The following is a 26,008-nucleotide window of genomic DNA, read 5'->3' as shown; positions in this document are numbered from 1 at the left end:
ACCTAATAGTGCATAGAGCACTGCATTGGCACATCAATCGCAGCGTATATTGATTATTTTTGTAACATGAAGGTAAGATGATCAGTCTTACGCTTCCGAGTACCAGTCCATCGACTATTAAATATTTTTAGTGTAATCACATCCTTTTGGATAAAAATTACATACCAACCATGTCGGGAATCAAACCTGAGACCTCTTAAATGGTAGGCAAACGCGCTGACCATCAATTACATCACAAGGCCAACAAAGATAGGTAAATGTTAACAGCGATCACTTAAACCAGCCAATAATAAATTCATGTCAAAAAAACAGTGGTGTAATTTCTAGACTTTAGTATTCCCCTATTAAATATGTTCTGCAATTATTTTGTAAAACAATATGTCAATATTTTATTTATTTATTTATAATACTAAGTCAAAACACTTGTCAGTAAAAAGTTACAATTTTTTTTCATATAGAAGCGTATTATTTTGGAATCCCATGTGGTATATCTATTTTCTTCTTTTATTTCTTTGGAAAAGGAAAATATGGACTATCCTTCCACTCTTCTGGATACACAACCCTTTTGTCCATGTTGAACTTGTCGATCTTTTCTATTTCTTCGGGAGTTAGTTGGAAATCGAATATATCAATGTTCTGATGAATACGACAACCATTTGCGGATTTGGGAATTGCAACGAGTCCACGATCCACCTGAAAAATATAGTTTTCAATAATATCAGTGTCAAAATCGCAATAACCTCATATAAATTAAGCAAAAATCAACCTTAAGACAAGACGGATTCTGAAAACCCATATTGATATCAAACATACTCCATCTAAAACAATATGATTATTATCCGCTCAAATTATTACGGAAACGCACCCTGTAATGATATTCAAAATGCCAGTAAGAAGTGCAAACAACATGATCGTGCCACTTGCCCGTTAGCAAATTAAAGCTCTAATTGCTGGTTCGCGGAATGCGTTATCCTTTATTTGCTTTGATACAAAACCCTAAATACAATGACTGCAAATACCTACTTTATTCTGGGTTCTGGCACCTTTATTGTCTGAAACTTCTGTCGTGGCAGTCAGGATCAGATTCGATCTTGTGGTCAGGAAGAAGGAGCACTTGATGATTTCACAATGGCTACACAGTGGATTTAATAGTTATTAATCGCAAAATCGATCGTGATCGATCGTGTTTAAGCGATCGTGGTGAAAATATAAAAAACACATGTACACACGATCAGTTCAGTTGTTATTCTGGCGCCGGCCGGGACAATATCGGTACCCACGGTAGGCAAATGCAACATCTTAACCAGGGCCCCGTAGGTAGCAAATAAATTTGAAAGCCTCATCCTAGTGAATGTGCTATGTATATGGGTGTGTACACATAGAGTTGATGGGACATAACCACAACACACGAGCAAACAAAATAAAAACCCAGAAGTCCACCATTTGCTTTACAATACCATTGGTTTAGATTTATCTTATTCGTTCGTATTTGTGCAATGAGAAATGGGTTTTCTCTATAATATGCTTTCAACGAAAATAGGTCTTCAAATAATTTATTTATATGTATTTTATTAAAAGGTTAAGAAACGAAGTCGCTACTCCATGGGACTGAATTCCTTTTAGAAGTTGGGACGAATTACTACAAAAAATAATCAATAAGCTTCCAACTCAAATCTCCCCCGCCAAAGAAAATCCAGTCTTGAACGTCTCATTTGAAAATTGATTTTGTTCTCACTCTCAGTGCGATAAAGGAAAGGTACTTCTGATCAAAAGTCCTGCGGGTTTTGCGTATCACATAATTTATATTCTGGGAAAACCTCGTACAAACGTTTTGCTGTGACCTCTCTTTATTGTTCAACTACTTTTTTTCTTTTTTTAATGATAAATTGACTCACATCCATTACTTTTATTAACTGGAACAACTGTTCGGGATTCTGAAAGATATGTTGGAGTTCACCGGAATACGATCATTGGTTATTATTTCTGTAAAATAATGAAAGGCTTTGTGATGGATGCCGCACAACCCCTTCCTAAACACTATTCCATAGATTGCAGTGGATTGAAACAGTGTAAAGTACACACTTCTGACAGTGCTAATATTGAGAATATCTCCTAAGAAAGCAGAATAGATGACCGTTTTCTTAGCCTAGAAGCCAGTGACTGGACCTGAGCCTCTCATCGCAGATTCTTATTAATCAAAACGCCAAGGTATTTTATGGAATTTACCCATTTCAATTGGTTTACTAATGCGAATCTTCTCCGTATAAGAGTAAACACAGATTTCGTTAAAGAATCATTTGTATATCCCGAAAATGAGTGCGGATACAATGAATTAAAAAAATAATTGTATTGGGTACAAATGTTCTTTTTGACTTTTGTGAAACAAAATCTAGACGTGCTTATACCCTGGAAAAAATACCAACAATATTAAATTTTAACTTACTGCATATCTCAAAACCACTTGCACTGTAGTTTTTCCATACTTTTTGCCTATTTCAGTTAGAACAGGGTCATCTAATTTGGGTGGACACTCGCGTTCTTTGGTTCTTGATTCCGGCATATATCCCAATGGAGAGTAGGCAATTATTTCTATTCCACGTTCCTTGCAAAAATTTATCATTTCCTTCTGCGTAATGTTTGGGTTAACCTATAAAACACAATTTTACAAAAAAAGTACTTAATGTAGCTTTTCTTATTTCAACATCCGCAAGTGGAGTATACGGCCACTACCAGACGTCTCCAGGAGACACTATCGCTAGCAAGCACTCGCCTCCTCCCAGGTCAATCCCTCGTCCCTCAGTTCCGTCAAATAAAGCAAAAATATCGTCATCGACGGTCTTCCACAATGGCGGAAACTCGCAGGTGTGAGGAAGAAGCAAGTTAAGGCTCTCTTGAGGTATACACAGCACGTGTCCAAGCCAGGTCCACCGCCGCACCATCAAAACAGTCTATATAGGAGGCTGCTGCGTCCATTCTCGAACATCAATGTTAGTTATGAAATCGAACCATCTGGATGGATTTTCGCGAAGAATCTTTAAGAACCTATTTTTAATTTTCTATTAGTTGTTTTTCTATTGGTAACATCTTATTCACGGCTATGTTCGGAGTGAATTCAGATGTCACGACCTTTTTTCTTCAAATTCTCTTATTAGTAAAAAAATCCTTGATTTTAAACTATTAGCACAGATGAAATTAGCCATTATATTTATTTGTCACCCAATTTTACTAGTAATTAAAAGTAATTGAGCAAATCGTTGTAAAGTTGTAAGTCATAAAATAAAGTTTCAAGAATTCGAAAAAAAGCGATCGGCGTATTTATTGTTTGCAAAATCATGTGTTACATACTCCACCACACCATATAATTATTTTATTTATTTATTTATTTTACATAAAAAAAATATTTTTTCTTTTCTATATGAACACCTCACTGAGCATAACCCATGTCGAGGCATTCATTTACATTATTTTAATATTATGTTCTAGTAGATAATAAATAAATATAATATAATAAATAACACTGTATGGATATAAACATAAAATGTAAATAGCAGACATGCAGCAATAGTTCGGAGTTCAAAAATACTACGGTTTTGGTGGGGTGACCATCTCAAGGCAGTTTTCGGGACCCAAATCCAGAAGCCATTTTTTAACAAATAATGTAAATTTCTGTTTCTTTGTATTCAATTTTAAGTCAAGAGGTAGTGTATTGTAAATTTTGGGAGCAAGGTACACGTGACTCTTCTGACCAAACGATGTTGTTATTTTAGGTGGCACGGATAGTTGTTTCTTTTTTTATCTTGTTTCATAGATTGTATTTTGTTTGCTCGCACCATTTTTATGTGTGTGAACGAGAAATGCCCTAGCGTACAGTTGCCTGACGTTCAAAACACCCACTCGTTCAAACACCTCCGTTGTGGGTGTTCTGATAGGGACCCCAAGCAGAGCCTTGAATACATAGTTTTGTGATATTTCCAAGGTATGCATAACACTATTAAATTAAAGCGTTATTAAAGAAATCAATTGTTTTGGCATTGTGATTGCATTCCTTTCATAATATATCTTTTTTCCGTAAAAGAGCGAAAGTACGAAAGTTTAAGAATTTGAAAATTATTAACAAATATAATGTTTAGCAAATTAAGAATTTGTTTAATTTTCATGATTGTGTATTATTTTATTGTAATCGTTAAGTTATCGTTAATCGTTTTATTTACTTAATGAATAAGTCAGAGAGGTTGATGCATGTCCCGGATTGGATATTCTTACTGGATGGTTAAAATAATATATAAAAATAAAAATCATAAAAAAACCAATTAGGAATCCTGAAGTTTCGTCGGTATCAATTAAATTCTGTATATTTTATGTATGTATCTATGTGTATGCGCATAGGTTTATGTATGTGTGTATTTAAAAATATATATCTTTATATATGTATATAATTCTTCTATACGTGTGATGTCACCAAACTCCTCCTAAACGGCTGAACCGATTTACTTGCAGTTTTCAACGAAATATAGGTCTTTGCGCTGCGCGCGTTCGTTGATATTATAATTTTCAATTTCATTTGCCAAAAAAAGTATGGGAGCTTAAATATTTTTTTACCGACCTACCAGGGCTGCATTCGACGAGAATGCATGTACAAAAAATGGAAGGATATTGTTTTTTTGTGTTTAAAAAAGTTTGTTTTTGAATGTTTACAAACAACATTTGATTTAAATGAATCCCAATCAGATTTTATCCTTAATTTAATTATTATTTCTTCCCATTTATTTCTTTATACTGGATTTTTGGTAATGTTAATGTTCCTTTGTTAGCTGGGCAAAGTTTTTGATAAAAAAATGTAATTATGATAAAATGTATGTATACAATTTAAAAATAATAAAAGTAGAAACACATCATATAATATATCTTCAAAACATTTATGTTTGTTATGAAAATTCTTGTGGAAGTTCATTGTAATTTATTAAAGAAATAAAAGACAAGTGATACTTTAATCCACCCCGAAAACCAGTCTCGAAGATGTCGCGAAAGCGATGAAACCGGTCACTGGATATTCCAAATTTGTGGATCAATTCACTCGTCTTTTATTTATATTAAAATATATCTTTGATTAAAAAAAATTTAGAAAAAAATAGGTAAAATTCGTACATACTAGAAAATATTTTATTTCAATTATCGTATATTGACGACGAATACGTCTCGAACCGGTAAATATAAAGTCGGCAATTGATTATATACAAATATTTGACCACAAAGATAAGATAATCAACAATGTTTTGATTTTTTCAAAATTTTTGTAGACAAGGACTGGATTCAACCCCTAGGGAGCTGTTAATATTGACATAATACAACAGAGATGAAGAACATTTAAGTGAAGGAAATATAGAAGCCTAGGAATCCACAAGCCTTATGACCTGTCATTGGCTGGTTTAAGCAGCCACTTTACACACTGTGTAACATTCACCATTCTGCCTTTATTTGAACATCTATATTCCTTCGATTCTTCCATCTGTTGACATTTGTGAAGTTGAAGAGATGAAACCTTTATTGTTGCGGGTGTCATTCATTTGATTGAATTACTAAGTATTTACGCCCAGCTAAATACTATTAAAATGGTATATTATGCACTTGTACAGTCATCGCTTTCCTATGGAATAATTGATTGGGGGGAACTAACAACAACCATATTAAACCATTAGAAACGGTTCAAAATTTTATATTAAAAATAATGCTTCACAAAAATCGCACTTTTCCCTCTTTTCAATTGTTCCAAGAAGCTAAACTTTTAGACCTAAGACAAATATATTGTTTTCAATGTTCTAAATATATATTTAAGAACCAAAATTTATTTACAAGTAATTCAAATAGATCAACTGAAAGAAGGAATCGCGTGTTAGAAATACTACATTGTAAAACGAGGCTCGCACAGAGACATGCATATTTTATAGACCCAAATTTTTTTAATTCTTTTTTACTGATAATATTTCATTGATTCCAAAATTTCAAAATTTTCCTTCTTTTAAAAAACACGCACTATCCTGGATTCAAACTAAAGATATGAACTCTTTTTTTCTATGATATAATTTGTTGCCCTTTAATAATAAGGAATATTTTTATGTTTTTTTTTTGATATTTTTTTTTCCTATTTTAATTACTATAAAAAAACCATATAATCTTTTACAGAATATTTCATTTTCTCTTTCTTATGTTACACAAAAATATTATAACTGTCTACGAACAGGCCACGCCTTTGCGGGATTTTTGTGTTTACTATTTTTACTATTAATATGTATTTCATTGCTATGTAATTTTGCTTTATTTTTTCAATACTCTGTTTTACCTCTTATGTATATTGTAAAAATAAAAAAAAATACCAGGTGGATTTTTCAACAATGTTTATGAGTTCGTCCAAATTTAAAAGGACTGGATTCAGCTAATAACAGGTCATAAACCTTGTGTTGTTGTTCATCTCTGTTTGCACATAGATAATTTATTTTATTTTTCAAGAATTAACGGTACAAGTACCTTTTACATTACATACATACATAAGTCTTTACAGTGGAGTATATACAGTAACAACTTTTTCAATGCTTACTTAGAAAGAACATAATTAAAATATTGATTCCACACTAAAATGTTTTACAAGTAATTGTTTATAAGCTGGAAATTTCAATAAAAATATGTCACCTAAATCCGAATTTTTATTACCCAGCGCATGTAGACGATTCAGTACTGAATTGCTAGAATATATTGAGATTTGATTGTTGCAGTGATAAAGTTGAACTAGCCTAGTCACTCTAACTGGTACTTTAAAACCAACGAGGGCCAAAATTTCAGGGCTGTCCAATACTGAATGAACGATTTTAAATATAATTGATAAATCATTAATAGTTCTCCTGTCCCTTAATTTAATCAAATTTAATATATTTAATAAATAACATCGCATCTAAATAAACTTTATAAAGTCCTGGAAAACAGGCAAGGTTCACCGCTAGCTTACATCTTCGTTTCCATAAGCTTCGCAAACATAGTTTCGTACGTACACGGGGCTCATGCTTGCTAGTCTCACCGGCAGACGCGATGTTTTATGAATAGATTCATATATTAGTATTAAAGTATTTGCCGATCAAAGTTTCGAGCTCCAGGAAATGCACTTCCTGTATAGAGATTTTTGAACTTGGAAGTTTCCAGATTTGAAAAATGAATAAACTCATATCCCATATTTCAAACACGCATTTAAAGTTTTTCAATGCTTGGGCGCAATGGAAAATAGAGTAACCTACAAATCCATTTACTAAAATGTATCGTTTTAAACATGTATGTATTCTTATGAAAAGTATTTTAAATGATGTTGGTAAATATTCGTTTATAGCCTCTTACCGACTTTTAGTGTCCACCGATGTCAGGACTCTCACTACCTAATCCTTTTTGGCTATGTATCCTGGCGAGGAATGTGCGAATGTGTGGGAAATCAATGTTTGACAGGGATACAAATGATAAAATCAGGCGACAGTGTAAATCTGAGTCAGGTATAATTGATACGATTAAGAAAGGGTCTCTGAGATGTTTTGTTCATGTAGAACGGTGAAACAGGAATATATGGCGAAAATGAACGATAACGTGATACGAGGACGACCGAGGAAGACGTGGCGTGATCAGATAAACCAAAATCTTAAGTTTGGTCATGTCAAAAGCAGACAGAACCGAAAGGCATGTATGACAAGAAGTATGAATGTGGAAGAAGATAGGAATGTATGCCAGGATAGATGTGTGTAGCGTTCCATTCTCTCTGCCTACCCTTACGGGGAAATAGCGTGATGGTAGTAGTAGTAGTAGTATTCTATAGGATACATATGACCATATTTTTCATTTGTAAGTGCATTATTAAAATTCATGTTATATTCATTTAATTATTTAATAATTTTAAAACTTTAATTACAAAGAATAAGTACTTTAGTGGGCTTATTACTATAAGCAATATCTTTCAGCCAACCAAAAAACAGACTGGTCAAAAGAAGAGTTGGTAAAAAAGTTGTACTAAAAAACCATCAATATCATATATTGAAAAAAATACATACATAAAAAAAACCTAATTAATTAAAAAATAACAGCTGTATTAACTTTTAAAAAAATAAAATATTGTGGAATCAGACGATGAGCTTGCAAGGAGTAAGAAAAGGAAACCAAGGAAAGAAAAAGATAAACAAATATATATTTTAAAAAAAATACTAACAGTAAGTTCAGGACTCTGAGTATTTATTATAATTTCACGCGTGTCTTAAAGGTGGCTAGAGAAGGTGCATTTTTTATATAGGGCCAAAGCACCAGTAGATGATCACCCCCCAGTAAATGACCATTGGTTCATAAAACACAATTTAATAAGAATTGCTACATGTGTCCAGTCAAAAAACTTTTAACACTAGAAACTATGACAAAAGCAGTAAGCGGACACATCTTTTGGTAAGAAACAAATCTATCAGTTTTGAACTGTGAGTTGTCAAAAGGTAATAGTGCGTATTTCCATTATTGTTCTAAGATTGATAATGTTTTTATAAGGAAAGGTGGGGTAAGTGTTTTATTTGATGCTATTTCTTATGCAAGTATTTGAATATATCCATATTCTAATGTGTTAGGGTATTTTATAATGTTATGATGCAACTAAATTTGAGTATTATTTTTACTCTGGTAGTAGTGGTCATTCACTGGTGATTCTGCTATTTTTTAGAGTAATATTAATTATTTTTATATATTTAGAGTAACTCGTATTTCAATAAAAAGGTAAAAGTACTTTTAAAAAAATTATGTGTTTTTTATTGTTTTCTTTTATTTTGTACGCTAAAATGATGAAATTTATACCTTTAATATGGATTTCACTACAAGCTGAATCTTAAACGTTCATTTATTGGTGCATCGACCCTATTTTAATTAAAACAAAAAAATATTTTGTGATTCTGAAATCTTTCTAACCATCAAATGTGCATGAAAAATCGTTTTGTCAAGATAAGGGTTAAATTAATATACTGAATGTAAATAGGAGTTGTACACATTCCGGAAGAAGCTTGACAGCGGCGATAGTGTTGAAATGGGTGATATTGCTTCTGTAGGATTTTTTCTCCTATTTTCGATGGTTTCATTAAATTCACATAATTGTTATTTTGGAAGTACGAACACGCAGTTTTATTGAATTAAAAGTTAAATAAAACGTTAAGATTAAAAATATTTTAAATAATATCCATACAATATTTTTTTCGGAGCATAAAGTGTTAAGGCGTAAAATAGGAAATGTTGCATAGTGCGTAAAGTGGCTACTAAAACCAGCCAATGACAGGTCATACGCGTTGTAAATGCCTAGACTTCCATATTCCCTTCTCTAAAATGTTTTCCACCCCTATTGTAATTTATTAATCTTTATGACTCCCTAAGGGGTGAAATCCAGTATTTTGCGACAAACATTTGGACAAACTCGAAATATTGTAATAAAACCAACTGGTCCAAGAAGAAGTTTAAAAATTGGGAAATTAATTTCAGGCGAAATAATTCGATCAGTTGAATCTATTCTCAACAATAAAGGTTTCAGCTATTTTACTTCACTAAAATCAACAGATGGAAGAATTGAAGAAATATGGATGCTTAAACATAAGCAAAATGGTAAATGTTACACTGTGAATAATTAAACTAATTAATGACAGGTCACAAGCCCTGTAAATGCCCTTCCGATCGACTTCCATAATACCTTCTTTCAAATGTTCTCCGTCCCTGTTTATTGATTGATATGTATGTATGTATGTATGATGAGAACAAAGACACAACAAAAAAATGCAACAAATTAGTCAATGATGTATTATTATATTTAACGCGAGTAGAGGAAGATATCAAAAATGCTCAATTTCGTCCGTTTGACACTCTATTTGGAAAACTTGGATTAAATTAAATAATATGTGTAACGTAAAAGCAAACATAACATCTTGTAAAAAATAAAATTTACTTTTGAATGACCTTTACTATTTTGTTTTACTTTTTACTGCACTAATTACGCACACAGCACAATAAAACTCAAATGTTCAACCAAAGCCTAAATAATCTACTTTATCCAAGTGATTTCTAATAATTTATAGCATTCATTTGTATTTTCAGTATCTTAATACATTAGTTCTTTAATTATAAGAATTATTTTCTTCAAAATCAATGGACACGATCATAAACTAGATACGAAAATTGAAATGTCATTTCATCAAATTCTGGATTTGCATTCGTCTACCTCTGAGGTACAGATATTATTAATATAATTTTCTAAACAGGACAACAAGATGTACCGAGTTGTGAATATGGCGTGTGGAGTGTGGTTTATGGAGTGATGTACCTTATAATAAAAAAAAACGGGAATTTGGAAACCAAACGCAAAACTTAAATTTATTTTTTTTTTTAAATTATTCCCTTTAAGATACTTGAAATTTGCGAAGATACATTGATACCAACGCTTAATCCAATTGTCCATGCACTTTTCATAGGCCTGCAAAGTATGGCCTTTAGCTCTCGCAGCGAATTCTCTTTTATGCCATCAATCGTCTCAAAGCGTGTTCCTCTTATTTTATTTTATTTTATTTTATTTCATTGGAAAGCCAACAGACATTTATACATTTATAAGAATCAATTATACCATAAATACATATCATAAAGTCCAATTAGAGGCTTCCACATAATATTGTTATTGTAAATGTTGTCACATCAAAATTATACATAACATAAAATAACTAATCATACAAAACTTATAATATTACTAGAAATGTAAATGAATATTGGTCACACAGTTGCACATTACAATAAATAATACAACTATAGTTGACCATACAGTGTTCATTTATTATGTGCCTACATACAGAACTGCACATCACCTGCATAATATAGGCTGCGGATTCAAGGCGCAACATCATAACTTGAATTATTTTTGGAAATTTCACTTTTAAAGGAAGTTAAAGATATATTATTAATATCAATACAATTTAATTTTTGATTACACATATGGCAGGTTCTATTTACAAATGAATTTTGAAAAGATTTAGTTTTACATTTAGAAATTTTAAAAAGAGATTGGTTTCTGGTCTGCGTTACTGGGACTCTAAAATTAATAAGTGACAGAATCTTAGGGCAATCTATCATGTTATTCAAAGTTTTATACATAAAAATGGCATCAGCCATGTTCCTTCGAGTTTGGAGAGTTTGGAGTTTAGGTAAGTTTATAGACTCATCTGGACCTGTATTCTGAGTCAACCGTCTAAAATTGCAATACGATAAAAATTTTGATTGTATAGATTCAATTCGGTTTGTGTATTTTTTGTATTGAGGGCTCCAAGCGGGAGATGCGAATTCTAATTGACTTCGAACAAATGTGAAGTAAAGAGTTCTAAGAGCTTTTTTCTTCTTGCTAGACTAATGGCAATTTTAGTCTAGCAAGAAGAAAAAAGTCAGACGGGGCCTTTTCTGGAGAATACGGTGCTTAACTGATGGGATTGGTCGATTTTTTGTCCAAAAACTCCAAAATAATCACCGCTGTATGATACGGCGTTTTATCGTGGTGTTAAATTTTGGGACGAGGGGGGCAGTGACGCGTTTCATACCCAAAACATCTTAATGATGAGATGCTCATTAACACAGCAAACTTTTGGATTGGTACACATCGATTTTTCAACACGATTTTTTTTCTTCGGTACTTGACGTTGCTGGACGTCCAGTATTTTTATCATAATCTCAGCATTCACGATCGTCTTTAAACCTTTTATACCATTCGTATGCCCTTGTTTTTGACATAAACAATTCTCCAAAGGCTTCAACATTTTCAATAAATCGGCCCACGAAATTTCATTTGCAACACAAAATTTGAAGCACGCTCGTTGCAGCAATTTTTTATCCATTGTAAAAATCACCACACAGCAATTTTTTGACTCACTCAAACAGACGCTGACAGAATACTGAGCATCCGATCGCCGTCAAACTTTGACAGATTGTCAAAAACAATGCTATCAACGTGGCTATAAAAAATAATACCGATGTGTAAGACGCGGGCATTCAAATTGGAAATTCCCATTTATTTTTGATCATATGGTATGCTATATGTGGTGTTTATGTTATGTGTATAGTAGATTTAGTATTTCATGTTTTTCAACAATATTTTGAGTTTGTCCAAATTTCTGTTTACAAGGACTGGATTCAACTCCCTGGGGAGCTGTTTATATTAACATATTACAACAGAGATGAAGAACATTTAAGAAAAGGTAATACAGAAGTCTAGGCAACTACAGGGCTTATGACCTGTCAATGGCTGGTTTAAGTGGCCACTTTACACACTTGAATCCAGTCCTTGCCTACAGTAATTTGGACAAACTGAAAATATTGTTGATAAATCCACTTGGTCCATGAAGAAGTATAGAAATTGAAAAAATAACATTTTCAGGCGTTGCCTAGTATGTAGGTGAAATAATTCAATTAGATGAATCTCTCCCGCATAAATAAAGGTTTCAGCTTTTTAACTTCACAAATATCAACAGATGAAAGAATTGAAGGAATATAGATGTTCGAATATGGGCAGAATGGTGAATGTTACACAGTGTGTAAAGTGGCCACTTAAACCAGCCATTGACAGGTCATAAGCCCTGTAGATGCCTAGACTTCTATATTACCTTTTCTTCAATGTTCTTCATCTCTGTTGTAATTTCTTGTTTTTGTTTATTTTTTTATTTTTTTGAAGTGACTTAATTTTATTGCCAATGAGACTTAACTTCCGTTTAAAGCGGAGAGCTGAGTATATTTTCTCAAATTTAGAAAAATGACTAATTGCTCTTTCTTTCTCGTTGCTCAGTAACGTAGTATGTCTAGTGCGACGAAGGGGAATATTGAAATTTATTTCAGACAGCAAATCGGCACAATCAATCCGATTATTACCTAAATTAAGACTAAATTATTGATCGGTAATTATGCGCCGTTCGTGAAGGCCAGGTAAGTTCAGACTACTGAAGCTAGGGAATTTATATTGTATATACTAAAGAAATTTATTTTGTACTTTATCTATTAAGTTTATGTACTCAAAATGCTGTATTGATAATTATATTAATGAGTATAATACTTTATCTATTAAGTATATGTACTATACATGCTGTATGGATAATTAATCCAATTTCCCGTGGGATTGACGTTCATCATTGTATAAAATATTAATATCAATTGAAATATTTTTTAGGACTCTTTTACAAAAGAAAAATATATTCAGTGTAAAGCCACGGCTTATGATTTAACAGTCTAGCTAACTCAAAATAAGACCATTGAGTTATAAAATGAAAATAAATAACCTTAAAATAAGAAACGAAAATAATGTCAAATAAATTATGTTAAAGCGTACCAAGTATTTTAATTTATAACTTGTATAAAAATATCAGTTGTTTCCTAATAACATGAATTGAAAAACAAGATATTTAAAAGTCTCGTAATTATAAAAAATATTTGCCTGAAACTTAAAGCGTTTGCCAAATTAAACGTAAAAATATTTTCTTTAGGAAACAACAACTGTAAAAGTTATGCTGAAGAATAGCGGAGTACAAAGTTTTCTTTGTAAAAGATTTTATTTTTCAATGTAACCGTTTTGAATTGTTATGGTCATACAGTTTCTTTGTTTCCAAAGTCTGCATTCTGATTCTTTCTAAACTAAAAAGTTTACAGTATGTGCTAAATCTTACTTTTACCAAGTTTCGCCATGGGATTTTCCTCTTAAGTGTGAAAAGAAGAAGTGTTAAAATAAACGGCTTAAAAACAGTGAAAAAAATATATTAAGGTTGTAAAAGAACTCCCTCCGCCCACCCAAAACCATTATAAACATCTAAGGACTTCCTTTTGGTTTTTTCAAACTTTACAAATTTAAAAAAATCCAAATACTTTGTCAAATTTAAATGGAATGCTTTTATTGTTAATTTTACTGTTAGTTTAGAATTTAAAAAATGGGTTATGTCAGATATCATAATTCTAATCATGGCCGATTGCAATAACATGAAAAGTTAGTGCTTGACCAAAGTGGAGAAACGTTTTAGGCGCGGCGCGGGCGCGGTGAACTCAAGCTATGGTAAACAAGTGCAGTGTCCATAGTGAGCGCGCGGGTGCGCCAAAGCACGCGCACCGCACCCGAACCACCCTGCAAACGTTATGCCACTATGGCCAAGCACTGACAAAAACTCCGTTTATACACTTATATGCAGTGGCGAGCGTCCCATATAGGCACATAAGCAGTGCCTACGCTAATAGAATTTCATCAAAACAATCACAACAAATCATACAAAACTTTATATACACATACAATTTATATACATAATAGGGCAGGCATATTGCCTTAAAGCAATTTCTTTGTAACTACCCAAAGCGTTCAATTTGAGAAAATTACAAGTACATGGACATATTAAATCTCACAATTTTATACAAAATTAAAAACAAAGATTAAAAAACTAAAATAAAAATAACACTATACTATGAAGAGAGGAGAGGGGATGAGAAGGAAAGAAGAGGGATAAAGGACAACTTAAATATTAAGATTATGACATTTCAATTTTGACCTAAAGTAAGTAAAGAATGGGCGTCTCTAACATTAGTGGTTAGATTATTCCACAATCGAGCAGCTACTACTGTGAAAGAGGAGGCAAGAAAATTAGAGCGATGAAACGGTATTGAAAGGGTTCTCTGTTTACTAGAACGAAGAGATAGCCCATGTTGTGATAGAGGTTGGAAGAGTTCTCTCAGATAAACAGGCGAAGTGGAATTTTTAAAAATATTGTGAAGAAGTGATAGAATGTGAATGTTTTTTTTATGCCTGATACTGAGCCAGTGTAGTTGCGTGCGATATTTGATTATGCGGTCGAGTTTGCGAAGATCAGAGATATAACGTAAACAAACATTCTGAAATCGTTCCAACTTATCAAGTTATTCAGGGTTAGCATCTGGATGACATACATCCGCATAGTCAAGGATTGGAAGAAGTAAGCTCTTTATTTTATTCGTAAACCTGTATTTAGTGTGAAAACCATACATAAAGAAATTAAAAAAATAAAACGTTAGGTTGAACTTGTTAAAAAAGGGTCAGACTCTTGTGTTTGGCAAGTGTACAAAATAATATAAAATAGAAACAAAAATGTATAACAAATTAAAAATAATAAATAAATTAACCATTGAAAATTTTAAAAACAACACTTTTTAACCAAATAAAAACACAATAATTAGTATACACTGGCACATATTTATGTATATACATAATATGCATGTATACCTACTTATAAATTACATAAGTTACATATTGTGTATGTCTCCCTCGGCACGGGACACACTAGTAGGAAGCATTATATTTAATGAAAAAAAAGTCATTTATAAAGAAAGTCTAGACATTTACAGAACATATGATCTGTCGTTGGCTGGTTTGTGTGGCCACTTTACACACAGTGAAACATTCATCATTCTGCCCATCTTTAAACATCCAAATTTCCTCAAATCTTCCATCTGGTGACTTTTGTGATAAATACCTTTATCATGTGGGTGAGATTCATCCGGTTAAACCAATTTACTTACTAGGCAATGCCGGAAAACAGTTTTTTAATTGTTTTACTCATACCGTATTATTTAATTAACAATATTTACAATTGCATTGTTTAATTTAATTTTTTTCTCCCTTTTTAGGGAATAAATTCAGCCAATCTACAAACATTTAAAAATACTGAAAACATTAAACATTCATGCTTTGTAAAAAATGACAGAATTGGCGTATATGCACATACAAAAAATATATTTAAAAAAACCGTGTTTTAATCTATTTAAATATTTCATGTCAAACTTGTCGTGAATCAAACCTGGGACCTGGTTAACAATTTAACCACTAGGGAGCCAAATCTATTTTTATACGTAGTCTGGTGTTTTTTAACTTTTTAGCATACCTACGCAACCCCTTTACAAGTAAAAAATGTCTCTATTGAGACCATATTATTATTCATCGAGAAATCAAGTGTAAAGTTGGAGCGGTCGCAGCGCCGAGGGCTGTCAGCAGACGTTTGACGTTTTCTTGATTCAGAAAAAGAAAAGTATTCAGACCTAGCAAGGGAAGCTTTATCATTATTAATGCCATTTGCTACATCTTACCAATGCCAACGAACGTTATCGTCAGTTGTGGACACCGAAAATAACCTACATGTTGAAAAATGCTTATGTTATTTAATACTGTTTTACTTATAAACCATAGTATTTATCTGAATTATGCTATTTACATAAATTAATTAATATTAAAGTTGAATCTTTTAACCGACTCTTTAAAATTAATCTTAATGTCCCCTTTCGCGTGACAAGAAATAAGTATTTATTCCATCTGCCAGTCTGTAGCACAAACTATGTACAACACTATTTCCTCGATCGTTCTTGCTGTAACTATAATGCTTTTTTAAAAATCTATTGATATATTTTACATGCCCTTAACTTATTTAAAAATAAATTAAGACTCATAATTTCTGGCTGCAATTCGATCCCGCTTGCTGTTTAATGATGCTCACTCTTACACACAACTGAACACTTACTCCCACACAAACACACATAAAAACACCTCTACACTTACTCTTATACAAATACACATTAACACACCCTTTTGTTATACCACAATTTAATATGTATGATTTTTATTTAGAAACTTTGCTGGTCTGTCTTTAAACCGTATTTTTATATGTTATTATGTCATAGTCGACTATTTGTTTCTTCAAAATAAATAAATAAATAGTATTTAGAGAATTGTTTTTTTTTTCTAAAGCAAATTTTCCACGATTTCGACGACAGGGAAAAAACTTTTTTTTTATTCAATATTAAATAAATAATAGTCTATGAAATACCTTCAATAAAAATTACTACTTGTTAGTTGCATTAAAAATATTTTTTAATTTAGAATTTTAAATTCCTACGAAAACGGTCCATTGCATTGGCCACGCCCCTAATACGTCACGATTCGTGTAAATATTGAACTTTGTTTGCGACCATTTAAATTTAAATGGGACATCGTCACCAATCTTGACGTCACAATTATCAAGGCCAAACATGTAGCGTTTTTGTAGATACGTATTTATTAATAATTTATTTTTTAAAGTTAAGTATGAAAACATATTGTCGAAACATCCATATTGATTTTGAAAATAAAATTAACTTTTCTAAATCCATTTCATATATTTTTCTCGGTATTCGTAGTATGTGATATTTCCCTATTCCGTGGCATTTTAATTTAAATAAAAATAGCGTACCCCCTCAGAAATATTATGAAATCTCAAAAGGACTTGGTCTTTGTAAGCGTAGGCAACCCCGCATTAAATTATGTTTTACCTGCATTTGACATTTTTCCAATTTCCATATCGGTCGAATGCATATGGACACTTAATCAACATACGTTAGTTTTACCAACATATAATGTTTACAGACATTTTAAATGTTTTAACCAACACACCTTATTATTGAGAAAAATTGAAAACATTGAGGCTTTTGAAATAAATGTAAACGAAACGTAAACTTAAATTGAAAACATAAATAAAAAAATCAAAAATAATATTATTAGAAAAAATATGCGACAAAACCTCTTTGTACAATCTCAAATGTATCCCTATCATAAATGTTATAATGCGATTAATAAATTTACAGAAGATAGGTAATTATATGTTTTTAAATATTTGTATATAACCACTTACCGACTTTTCTTTGTCTACCGGTTTCGTTTAATCAGTGCATGTTTGTCCTAATCAGTGCATGTGCGTATTAAAATGCATGTCGTGTTGGTTTTATATTTTTGTGCAACAACTATGGTGAAGGTGTCTAGTGGGTTTTGCATGTTGGTTTTCATGTTGGTTTAATTGGTGTCCTGACGAAAAGATGGGTGCGTCTCGAAACCGGTAGACATAGAAAAGTCGGTAAGTGGTTAAATACAAATATTTAATAACATTTAGTCAAATGTTTGACCACAAAGTTAATGCTTTTAATATTAATAATATATGTTTTTATTATAATTATTTATTTTGAATCTAGAAATAGAGCACAATTTCTCGTAGGGTCATTGAGATACGTCACTTTACATCAAACATGACACCAGACGTTACATACCATATTTAGAAATGGAGTAATTCTTGACTATTTATGATAAGTCAAACACATCTTATTTTGTCGTCATTGTTTTTTTTGGACAAAATATGATTGTCAAACATTTGCTGTTTTGTCAACCATTACTATATTCCAAAGAAAAAACGGTATAACGTTTCAATAAAAATAAGGTCTGTTAAAAACAATATCGAAATTCTCCTTTTCTTTTGTTTTGAATATTTTTTTTGGTACTTTTCTAGACTGCAAGGATAATTACAATTGACTATTTTATTTCATAATATTTGCCAGAAGTTACTTTTTATGCATATTTTATTGCTATTAATCGGTAAAATATTGATTTGTGTATGGTTTTGGTTTTTGCTGTATAACGAAAAAGAGACAGCTATTGTGGTTGCGGCACTAAACACATCGAGTCAAATATGAATGAAATACTTTCATCATAGAATTATAAATAGACCAGAAATCGCATACGCGCATCAAACAGATGCCAACTAAACTACTCTCGGTAGGAGGAGAAGTTTTACGCTTTGACCCATAAGTTGGTCTTTGTAAGTCTTTGTAGACGTCGTTTAGTACACAATACCCGATTTGAATTAAACTATGCCGTATTGTGTCGTTTTAAAGTAAAGAAATACTAATGGGATCTTAAAAAAACAGGATGGTATCACATTTCATGTATAAGTTGAAAATTCATGTGTAAGTATGCCTTACTTCAAAATTAAATCATTATTCCATCTGTCAGATTGTCAAAGAAAACAAAATAGACATTTTATTAGTGTTGCCAGGGTACTCAATTATTTAAAGCTACTTGGCTCATTTAATGACATAACTAATGAAAATTTAACCTATCGGATTAAACAACGCCGTGGTAGACATTTGACCGACATTATCTCTAAAACATCAAATATTATTTAACATGTCATAAAAATATCCATTTTGAGTAAATTAAAGTTTGTTTTAATTTTTAAATTCAAAGTTCATTAATTAAATTACTTTTATTAAATCACCCTTTACTTATCTACTCTGTTGTGTCAATTAATGTTTCCGCGTGTACAATAAATTTTTTGAGAAATTAACAAATTGCTTTTTTTAAACATAATTATAATACATGATAATATTTTTCGCGATATGGCAACATTATGAAACGACATGCGCGCGGCGAAAGTACGGCAAAATGTTTTTTTTTTTGACACAGTCCGATGTATTTAAATATGATTCTACGCTCGCTCCTTCTGGACTATTCTTAATTCTATGACTGTCATGTATGCTCTGAAACATTTGTAGTTGTCAATATTTTTGTTTTTCAATCCATCGAAAGCAATTGTGGAGATTGCCGTCAGTTTTAACACGCTTCGTATACAAAGAAAAATTAATTACGTTGTTGATTGCGCTCATTTTTTGTACTACCTACAAAAAATGTCACAAGTCAAAAACAATCTTTTATTTCTTGATACCCACGTTTCTATGACAGAATTTTTCGATAAAGCCGGAACAACGCGTGTTCTTTTTATATACTCTCATATTTATTATCTTTCTGAAATAATTTTGACGACGCACGTGTGTATACGCAAATCAACAATCACATTTCTTAAAATAGTTTTAATATCAGTGAAACTAAGTGATCTAGTGGGAATTTACAGTTTATGGATTACACAAACTATAGTAATATTATAGCGAGCCATAATAATCTTTCAACGAAATTCGTGAAACAGGACAATATATCGAGGTTAGTGGCTTCCTTTATTTTCTTGACAATTTTTATTGTTTTCGAGCTCATAAAATACAGGGCATAAATGCAGTAGATTTCTTATCCCGCGTAGTATAAAAGTAAATATTTTGTCTAAAATAGTTTTAACAAATGATAGTTTTTATATTGCATAATTTAGATAAAAATATTGTTAGAAAGTAATCTACACTATTTACTTCTTTTTTTATGTGAAACCATAATGCTATAAAGTCAATATGTTTTTATTAAAAATAATTTTTAATTATGGTAATTTATTATTATAGTAATTTATTATGTGACATTTTACCTCTACTTGGTTCACAACGGGAATTACACACGCAGTTTGTAGTAACCTCTCTAGTTGTTCAATATTAAAATTCGACACCCCAATAGATTTAGTCAGACCCAATTTTTTAGCTTCTTCCATTCCTTTCCAAGTGTTAATATAGTCGATGTCATTTAAATTTCCATTTTCCTGAAAAATGTAATAATATCATCACCACATCAAAAGTTTTAACAATTATGCTTGAAACTCTTTCGTTTTATGGACAAACTAGCTATAACAAACGAAGTATCAACACCAGGCTGTTCATACTAACAAATTCAACACGCGACCAGCAGCTGCCAAACGGAAGTCGGCGGCTGCAGACTTTTCCCGGTCAGCGCTGGTAGCTAACGTATTTCACAGCGTCGTTTTCGAAACATCAAATCATTTCATAAAATCACCCTTTTTATCGGGCGTCTAAATTCATTCCCAGTATTGTCCACATTTCCTAACTATATATTTCAACCTGTCATAGGTATGTAAGATTTCAGTTTGTAATTAACCCAATTTTTATATCTCTGAATTTTTTATTTAAATAAAACGTGATCTATCACGATCGATCGATCACGAACAACAAAACTCCTAGTAAGTCTAATACTTTAAATTTAACACGTTTCGTAATCATATCTATGCCGTATTTAACAGACCTCATGAACTCGGCAATAGTTATTCCCGCGTATCGGATATATTTAGTATAGGGAATTGTTCCTATTGAACAAACCTTTTGAACTTTTTCAAAGATGGTGAATGGTAATTATATTTATTTATTTATACATTTCATCAAATATACAATTTTTTGTTCACTTTTCCTAGCTATATGAAACAGTACTTGACGATTTTCTTGTTATATTTCTTTCAAATGTTTTATTATTTAATTTGATTTTTACATTTATTCTTAAACTGTTTAAATTTCTACTGAATATGTTGTATACTTTTAAGGTTTGGTTTTTGTTTATAAATCTTGGGTAAAAGGTAATGTATGTTTTTTTTTTTTTTTTTAATAATTAAACCAAATATGTTAACATTATAAATTTTTGTGAACGGCAGATTTGTCGTTTATGTTAATAAAATAAAATAAAATAAATAAAATATCTAGACCAACCTACGCGTAAAAACATTTACTACAGTTTAATTAACATCGTAAATTTATTTTGAAGAAAATTCTTACTGTCTTTCCAGTTTGAAAATCAAATTGATGTTATCTGAAATCATTTTCAACTTGTTTTATGGAATCCTAGAATACTGTTTGAGAATATAATCTTGTCTCTTAAGTATTCGTAAATATAAAATCAAAAGACTTGAAACTGTTAAAGTAAAAAGCTACGGCTAAATTCAATACAATGTATGTGATCAGATGTCCATACAACCAAGATTGAATGAGTAAAAATAAATTTTATTTCCTAACAATTGAACTGCTTGTTAAAATTACACTATTTTGACTATTTCATTGACCATCAAGAGCTTTCGTCTTCGCATATCTCGAATAATTTGGAAAATTACAAGAATTTACTCACATCCAAACTAACAGGAAAGTGAATCAGATAAAGGTCGACGTAATCCAAATCCAGATTCTGCAAAGACTCTTTGAGGGCCGGTACAACTTGCTCCCGAAGATGCTTGTCATTCCACAACTAAATTTTTTATTAAACTAAAGAATATCTAATGTTAAAAATGACGCAGTACGCCAATTTGTTAAAATGCCATAAAATCCTGAACGTTACATTACGTCGAACAATTTAGTATTGATTTAGAGATTATTCTCATATACACATAAATATTTGTTTTTAAACTTGTATTAACCACATAAATTGAGTCAATATATGCATATAATTTTATGAATAAATATTATTTTTAAATCTCAATTTGTTGCAATAGAGGTAAAACATTTTTGAGAAGGGAATATGGAAGTCTAGGCATTTACAGGGCTAATGACATGTCGTGGGATGGTTTAAGTGGCCGCTTTACACTCTGTGTAACATTCACCATTCTGCCTATGTTTAAACATCCACATTCCCTCAACTCTTCCATCTGTTGACTTTTTTGAAGATAAAGGGCTGAAACCTTTAGGTATCATGCGGGTGAGATTCATCCGGCTGAACCAATTCACGTAATAGGCAACGCCTGAAAACAATTTTCAATTTTTTTTACTTCTTCTTTTACCAGTTAGTGATTCCACAATGTTTTGAGTCTGTCCAAATTTTCGTCGACTAGCTGGATTTCCTCACTAGGGTGTAACTCAGATCTAAATTTGTATTATTTTTATTTAAAAAAAATATTTTGAAAGTGGTTACTTTGGTTGTGACATAAATATCTTCTCTTTTGATAACATTACTGGCGATTTTAGCCTTTATACCCCTTCCAACTTGTTTTTCTGTGCCGTATATTGCCGCTGTATCAATATGGCGGTAGCCAACATCAATTGCCGTTTCAACAGCTTTTTGGAATTCCGAATTATCAGCGCCATTCTAAAATATTGAATAATTCAGGAAAATGTATGACACTGCAACAGTTCACACATACAAACACACAGAAATATCTAAAGCCTGTTCATCATTACAGGAATTTCCAAATAAACAAACTAGCCGCGTAATTTCCCACGAAGAATAGCCTATTTCACACATATCATTTTAATCTAAACGGCACGGTAAAATTGTAACGAATTGACATTTATTCAATTCGTTTGTACCTATTTAAAATGGATTATATAGATATATATATTTTGAAACTCCATAATTAACGATTGAAATAAAAATATCAATAAACAGTTCGGTAATATATGCATTATTTTTTAAAATTTCAAAATACTGTTGTTCTTATAATTTACCCAAAATTTCAATTTTGGTGACCATTTTCAACGAGTTGTAAATAACTCACTATTAGAAAATGGAAATCATGTTGGGGTAGAATGGGGTTCGAACCTCGGTCCTCTGATCCGTAAGTCCGCAACACTAGCCACAGAACCGCAACCCGATTCAAATAATACGTAAAACTTTACAAAATACATTTTTATTACTATTTTATCAAAATCGTCATTTAAATTTGGTGAGTACTCTCGGGTAAAATCCTACAAAAGGAAATCAGCTGGAGATTAATTGGTCTCATGGTGTACTAGTTATTGCGTTTGCCAGGCATTAAAAAAAATAAAGAATTGTAAAATAATAAATAAAAAAAAGACACACAAGCAAACAGACAAATGCACTTTTACATTTATAATATTTGTATGGATTTATATTTATATAATTTAAATTTTACACGGAACAGTTTCTGGGGTTTAAAATTGAGCGCCTGGTTCAAATATGTATGAAAAATTAGACATATTCTATTTTTTTATGAATTTGGACACAGGTTTCACCCAATTAGTATATTCTACTACACAGTATTCATTAGGTCAAATGTTGCACTTGTTTTTGTACCATTTTCTGAACCTACGTGGGTTTAAAAATATGAGATTTTTATTGTCGTACGCAATTCTATTTAATTTTAATTCAAATCACGAGTAGATGCTTATGAGAGTAACATTAGATAATCGTTTGTTACACTCATATAATTAATCTTAATTCTATGGTTACATTATACGTGCATTATATTATACTTACCAAATAAGTTCCGAGGCCAATTACTGGAATATTTGTTCCATCATTTAGTTTCAGAGAAAATGCAACGCCATTTCCTAAGTTCTATAAAAATATCATAGATAACATACAAATAAATATTCAATATAAAATACCACTTTTTATAGATATTCCAATACGTAAATTACGCCTTATTAAAATATTTTCAAATTCTCAGCTCGTACAAAAACTTTATAGCGACATTCTCAAAATGCTCGCAACTCAATATATGTACACCCAATATAATGTTGTTAAATCATCTGATTCTCAAGTTCTCATACAATTAACGCTTCGATGCCCATTTTTTCTAATTCTAACTAAAAACATCAAAAATCACTCGCAAACGAGTGGAGGCGTAAAAAAAAAAAAACAAAAAACATATTTTTGTGAATGTTTTTTTTTGCAAATCCTGGGAAAAATAATAAAAAAAAAGTTAAACCTTTTCAGTTTTACTTTCATATTTTAGTTTATGTGTACAATATGCTACATCAGGCATTAAAAGGTTGAAGAATACGAATATAGGAAAAACAAGAAATAACAATTTTTAGAACATCTTTTGATATAAGAATGAAAGTTGCGGAAACAATTATACCTAAATCTTGAAAAAAACAAAGAAATCACCCTTCGAACTTAAACTAAATTACACTTTTGACAAAATACGTGCAACTGACTTTTTGTTTCTAATTTTATTGACAATTTTCACCTTGGTGGCGACTTTTTTGTAAACAATATAATAAACTAGTCGTCGAGTGATAAACATGTTTGAAATCGCCTTTATTCACCGATTATCAGTGTGTAGTAGATCGTGTACATTTGTCGTTTTACAGTTAAGTATTTTAAAAATACCTAAATGTCAGAGAGTATCTCTTCAACACTTATGTCATTAACTCTTTTATTACTGTTAATATATTAAATACGTACTCATACAAATCACATATTTATTATTTGATTAGGTACTTCAATAAATAAAAATAAGTTTACTTAAAGAAAAAATATAAGCTGGATTCTGAAACTCTCGAACGAACGTTATCTGAACGAAACCACAGGACAGGTGACTAAAACGTTATTTCATTATTTTATTTGATGCCTTTGATTTTGAAAAAAATCTGCGGATGTGCTTAAAACTCGTACAAATCCCCACGCCCTATGGTGGGTTAATGCACCATTTTATGATGATACTTCTCAAGATGTTCCCACGTGCTTATGGATTGCTCATTTTTCAGTGTCGAAAGATATAACCTGTAGGCACGATACAGAAGCATTGATAAGTATTTAAGGTATATCTATTCGGTGATAAGTCACAATGTCTTATCACAAATGACAGCATCTTACACGGTTAAAATACAGGTAAAAATAACAATAAATGATAACAGGACTCAAAATGCCGTCATCTCTTCAAGTGTAAGGGAAGGCCTACTGATGTCTATCAATAATCCGGCTTCTGAATGAGTTTTCTGTGGTTTTCTTTTCATTAATCAAATGCGGATAAGTTTCTACAAAGGTCTACAACAAAAATCCCCTCATTAGCAGATAGCAAGAAACCAAAATCCCCACCTCTAAGAATAGCTTAGCTTGAACTTCTATAATCCCCTTTAAAAACTCTTCGTTTCTGTTGACAAATCTATATATTTCAATTATTGTTTACCTTGGTAGAATCAGATTTTTCTTTCATACAATACAAACTGCCTGTGCCTACCAAAAAAAGCGGCGCTTTCCACCAGCTTAATTTCGTGCTAAAAATATTTTTCATTTTGATTTTAAAACTACGAGAATTTTGGTAACCAATAATTTTTGAAATACCATAGAAAAACAACAATGTCGAGATTTGAACAATTTGACTTAAATAGGATTCTTTATTTAAAATACTTTGTAAAATTTTTCAGAGTAGGCACTGGGCTCTAGTATCGAGCTCGCTTTTACGGGTTTACAAAATGATGTTTAATAACATTAATACATTATAAATTATTTTAAAACTCGCTTTTACTCGCTGCTTTGCTAACGGGAAGAAATAATTACTAAACTAATTAGTTTCGTCGTTTAACAATAAGAACTTTCCCGATAGAATAATATTTTTTCCGGGATAAAAAGTAGACTGTATCGATTGCCAGTCCTCCAAATATCGCTATGCAAAAAAACGACGATTCGTTAGTCTATAACAACGTAGTATCGTTATTCTGTTTCTTCTTCTTGCGGTGCCTTTTCAGGTCCCCCCGA

At 31.4% G+C, this 26,008-nt stretch overlaps 1 protein-coding gene across 4 annotated transcripts; it reads right to left on the bottom strand.

The window, feature by feature from the left end:
• Positions 1 to 392: 392 nt before the first annotated feature.
• Positions 393 to 25,604, bottom strand: LOC148278947 (aldo-keto reductase AKR2E4-like). Of its 4 annotated transcripts, XM_088230668.1 has the most exons (7): positions 25,440 to 25,604; positions 23,780 to 23,860; positions 22,475 to 22,648; positions 21,698 to 21,814; positions 20,166 to 20,333; positions 2,444 to 2,647; positions 394 to 693 (listed from the first exon to the last, which is right to left on the bottom strand). In XM_088230668.1, the coding sequence occupies exons 1-7, from the start codon at positions 25,542 to 25,544 to the stop codon at positions 505 to 507; spliced, it is 1,038 nt and encodes a 345-aa protein (XP_088086794.1). In that variant the 5' UTR covers positions 25,545 to 25,604; the 3' UTR covers positions 394 to 504. The 4 variants fall into 4 exon arrangements, with proteins under 4 accessions (XP_088086796.1, XP_088086794.1, XP_088086797.1 ...); XM_088230669.1 differs by lacking the exon at positions 21,698 to 21,814 and having other exon boundaries at positions 396 to 693; XM_088230670.1 differs by lacking the exons at positions 20,166 to 20,333; positions 21,698 to 21,814 and having other exon boundaries at positions 393 to 693.
• Between the last annotated feature and the right edge of the window lie 404 nt (positions 25,605 to 26,008).

Source organism: Micrasema longulum, unplaced genomic scaffold, assembly GCF_059751315.1.
Source record: "Micrasema longulum isolate JH-2025_06_02 unplaced genomic scaffold, ASM5975131v1 h1tg000805l, whole genome shotgun sequence".
Classification (NCBI taxonomy): Eukaryota; Metazoa; Arthropoda; class Insecta; order Trichoptera; family Brachycentridae; genus Micrasema; species Micrasema longulum.
Note: the sequence above shows the minus strand (reverse complement) of the source record. Positions and strands in the feature narration are given on the sequence as shown.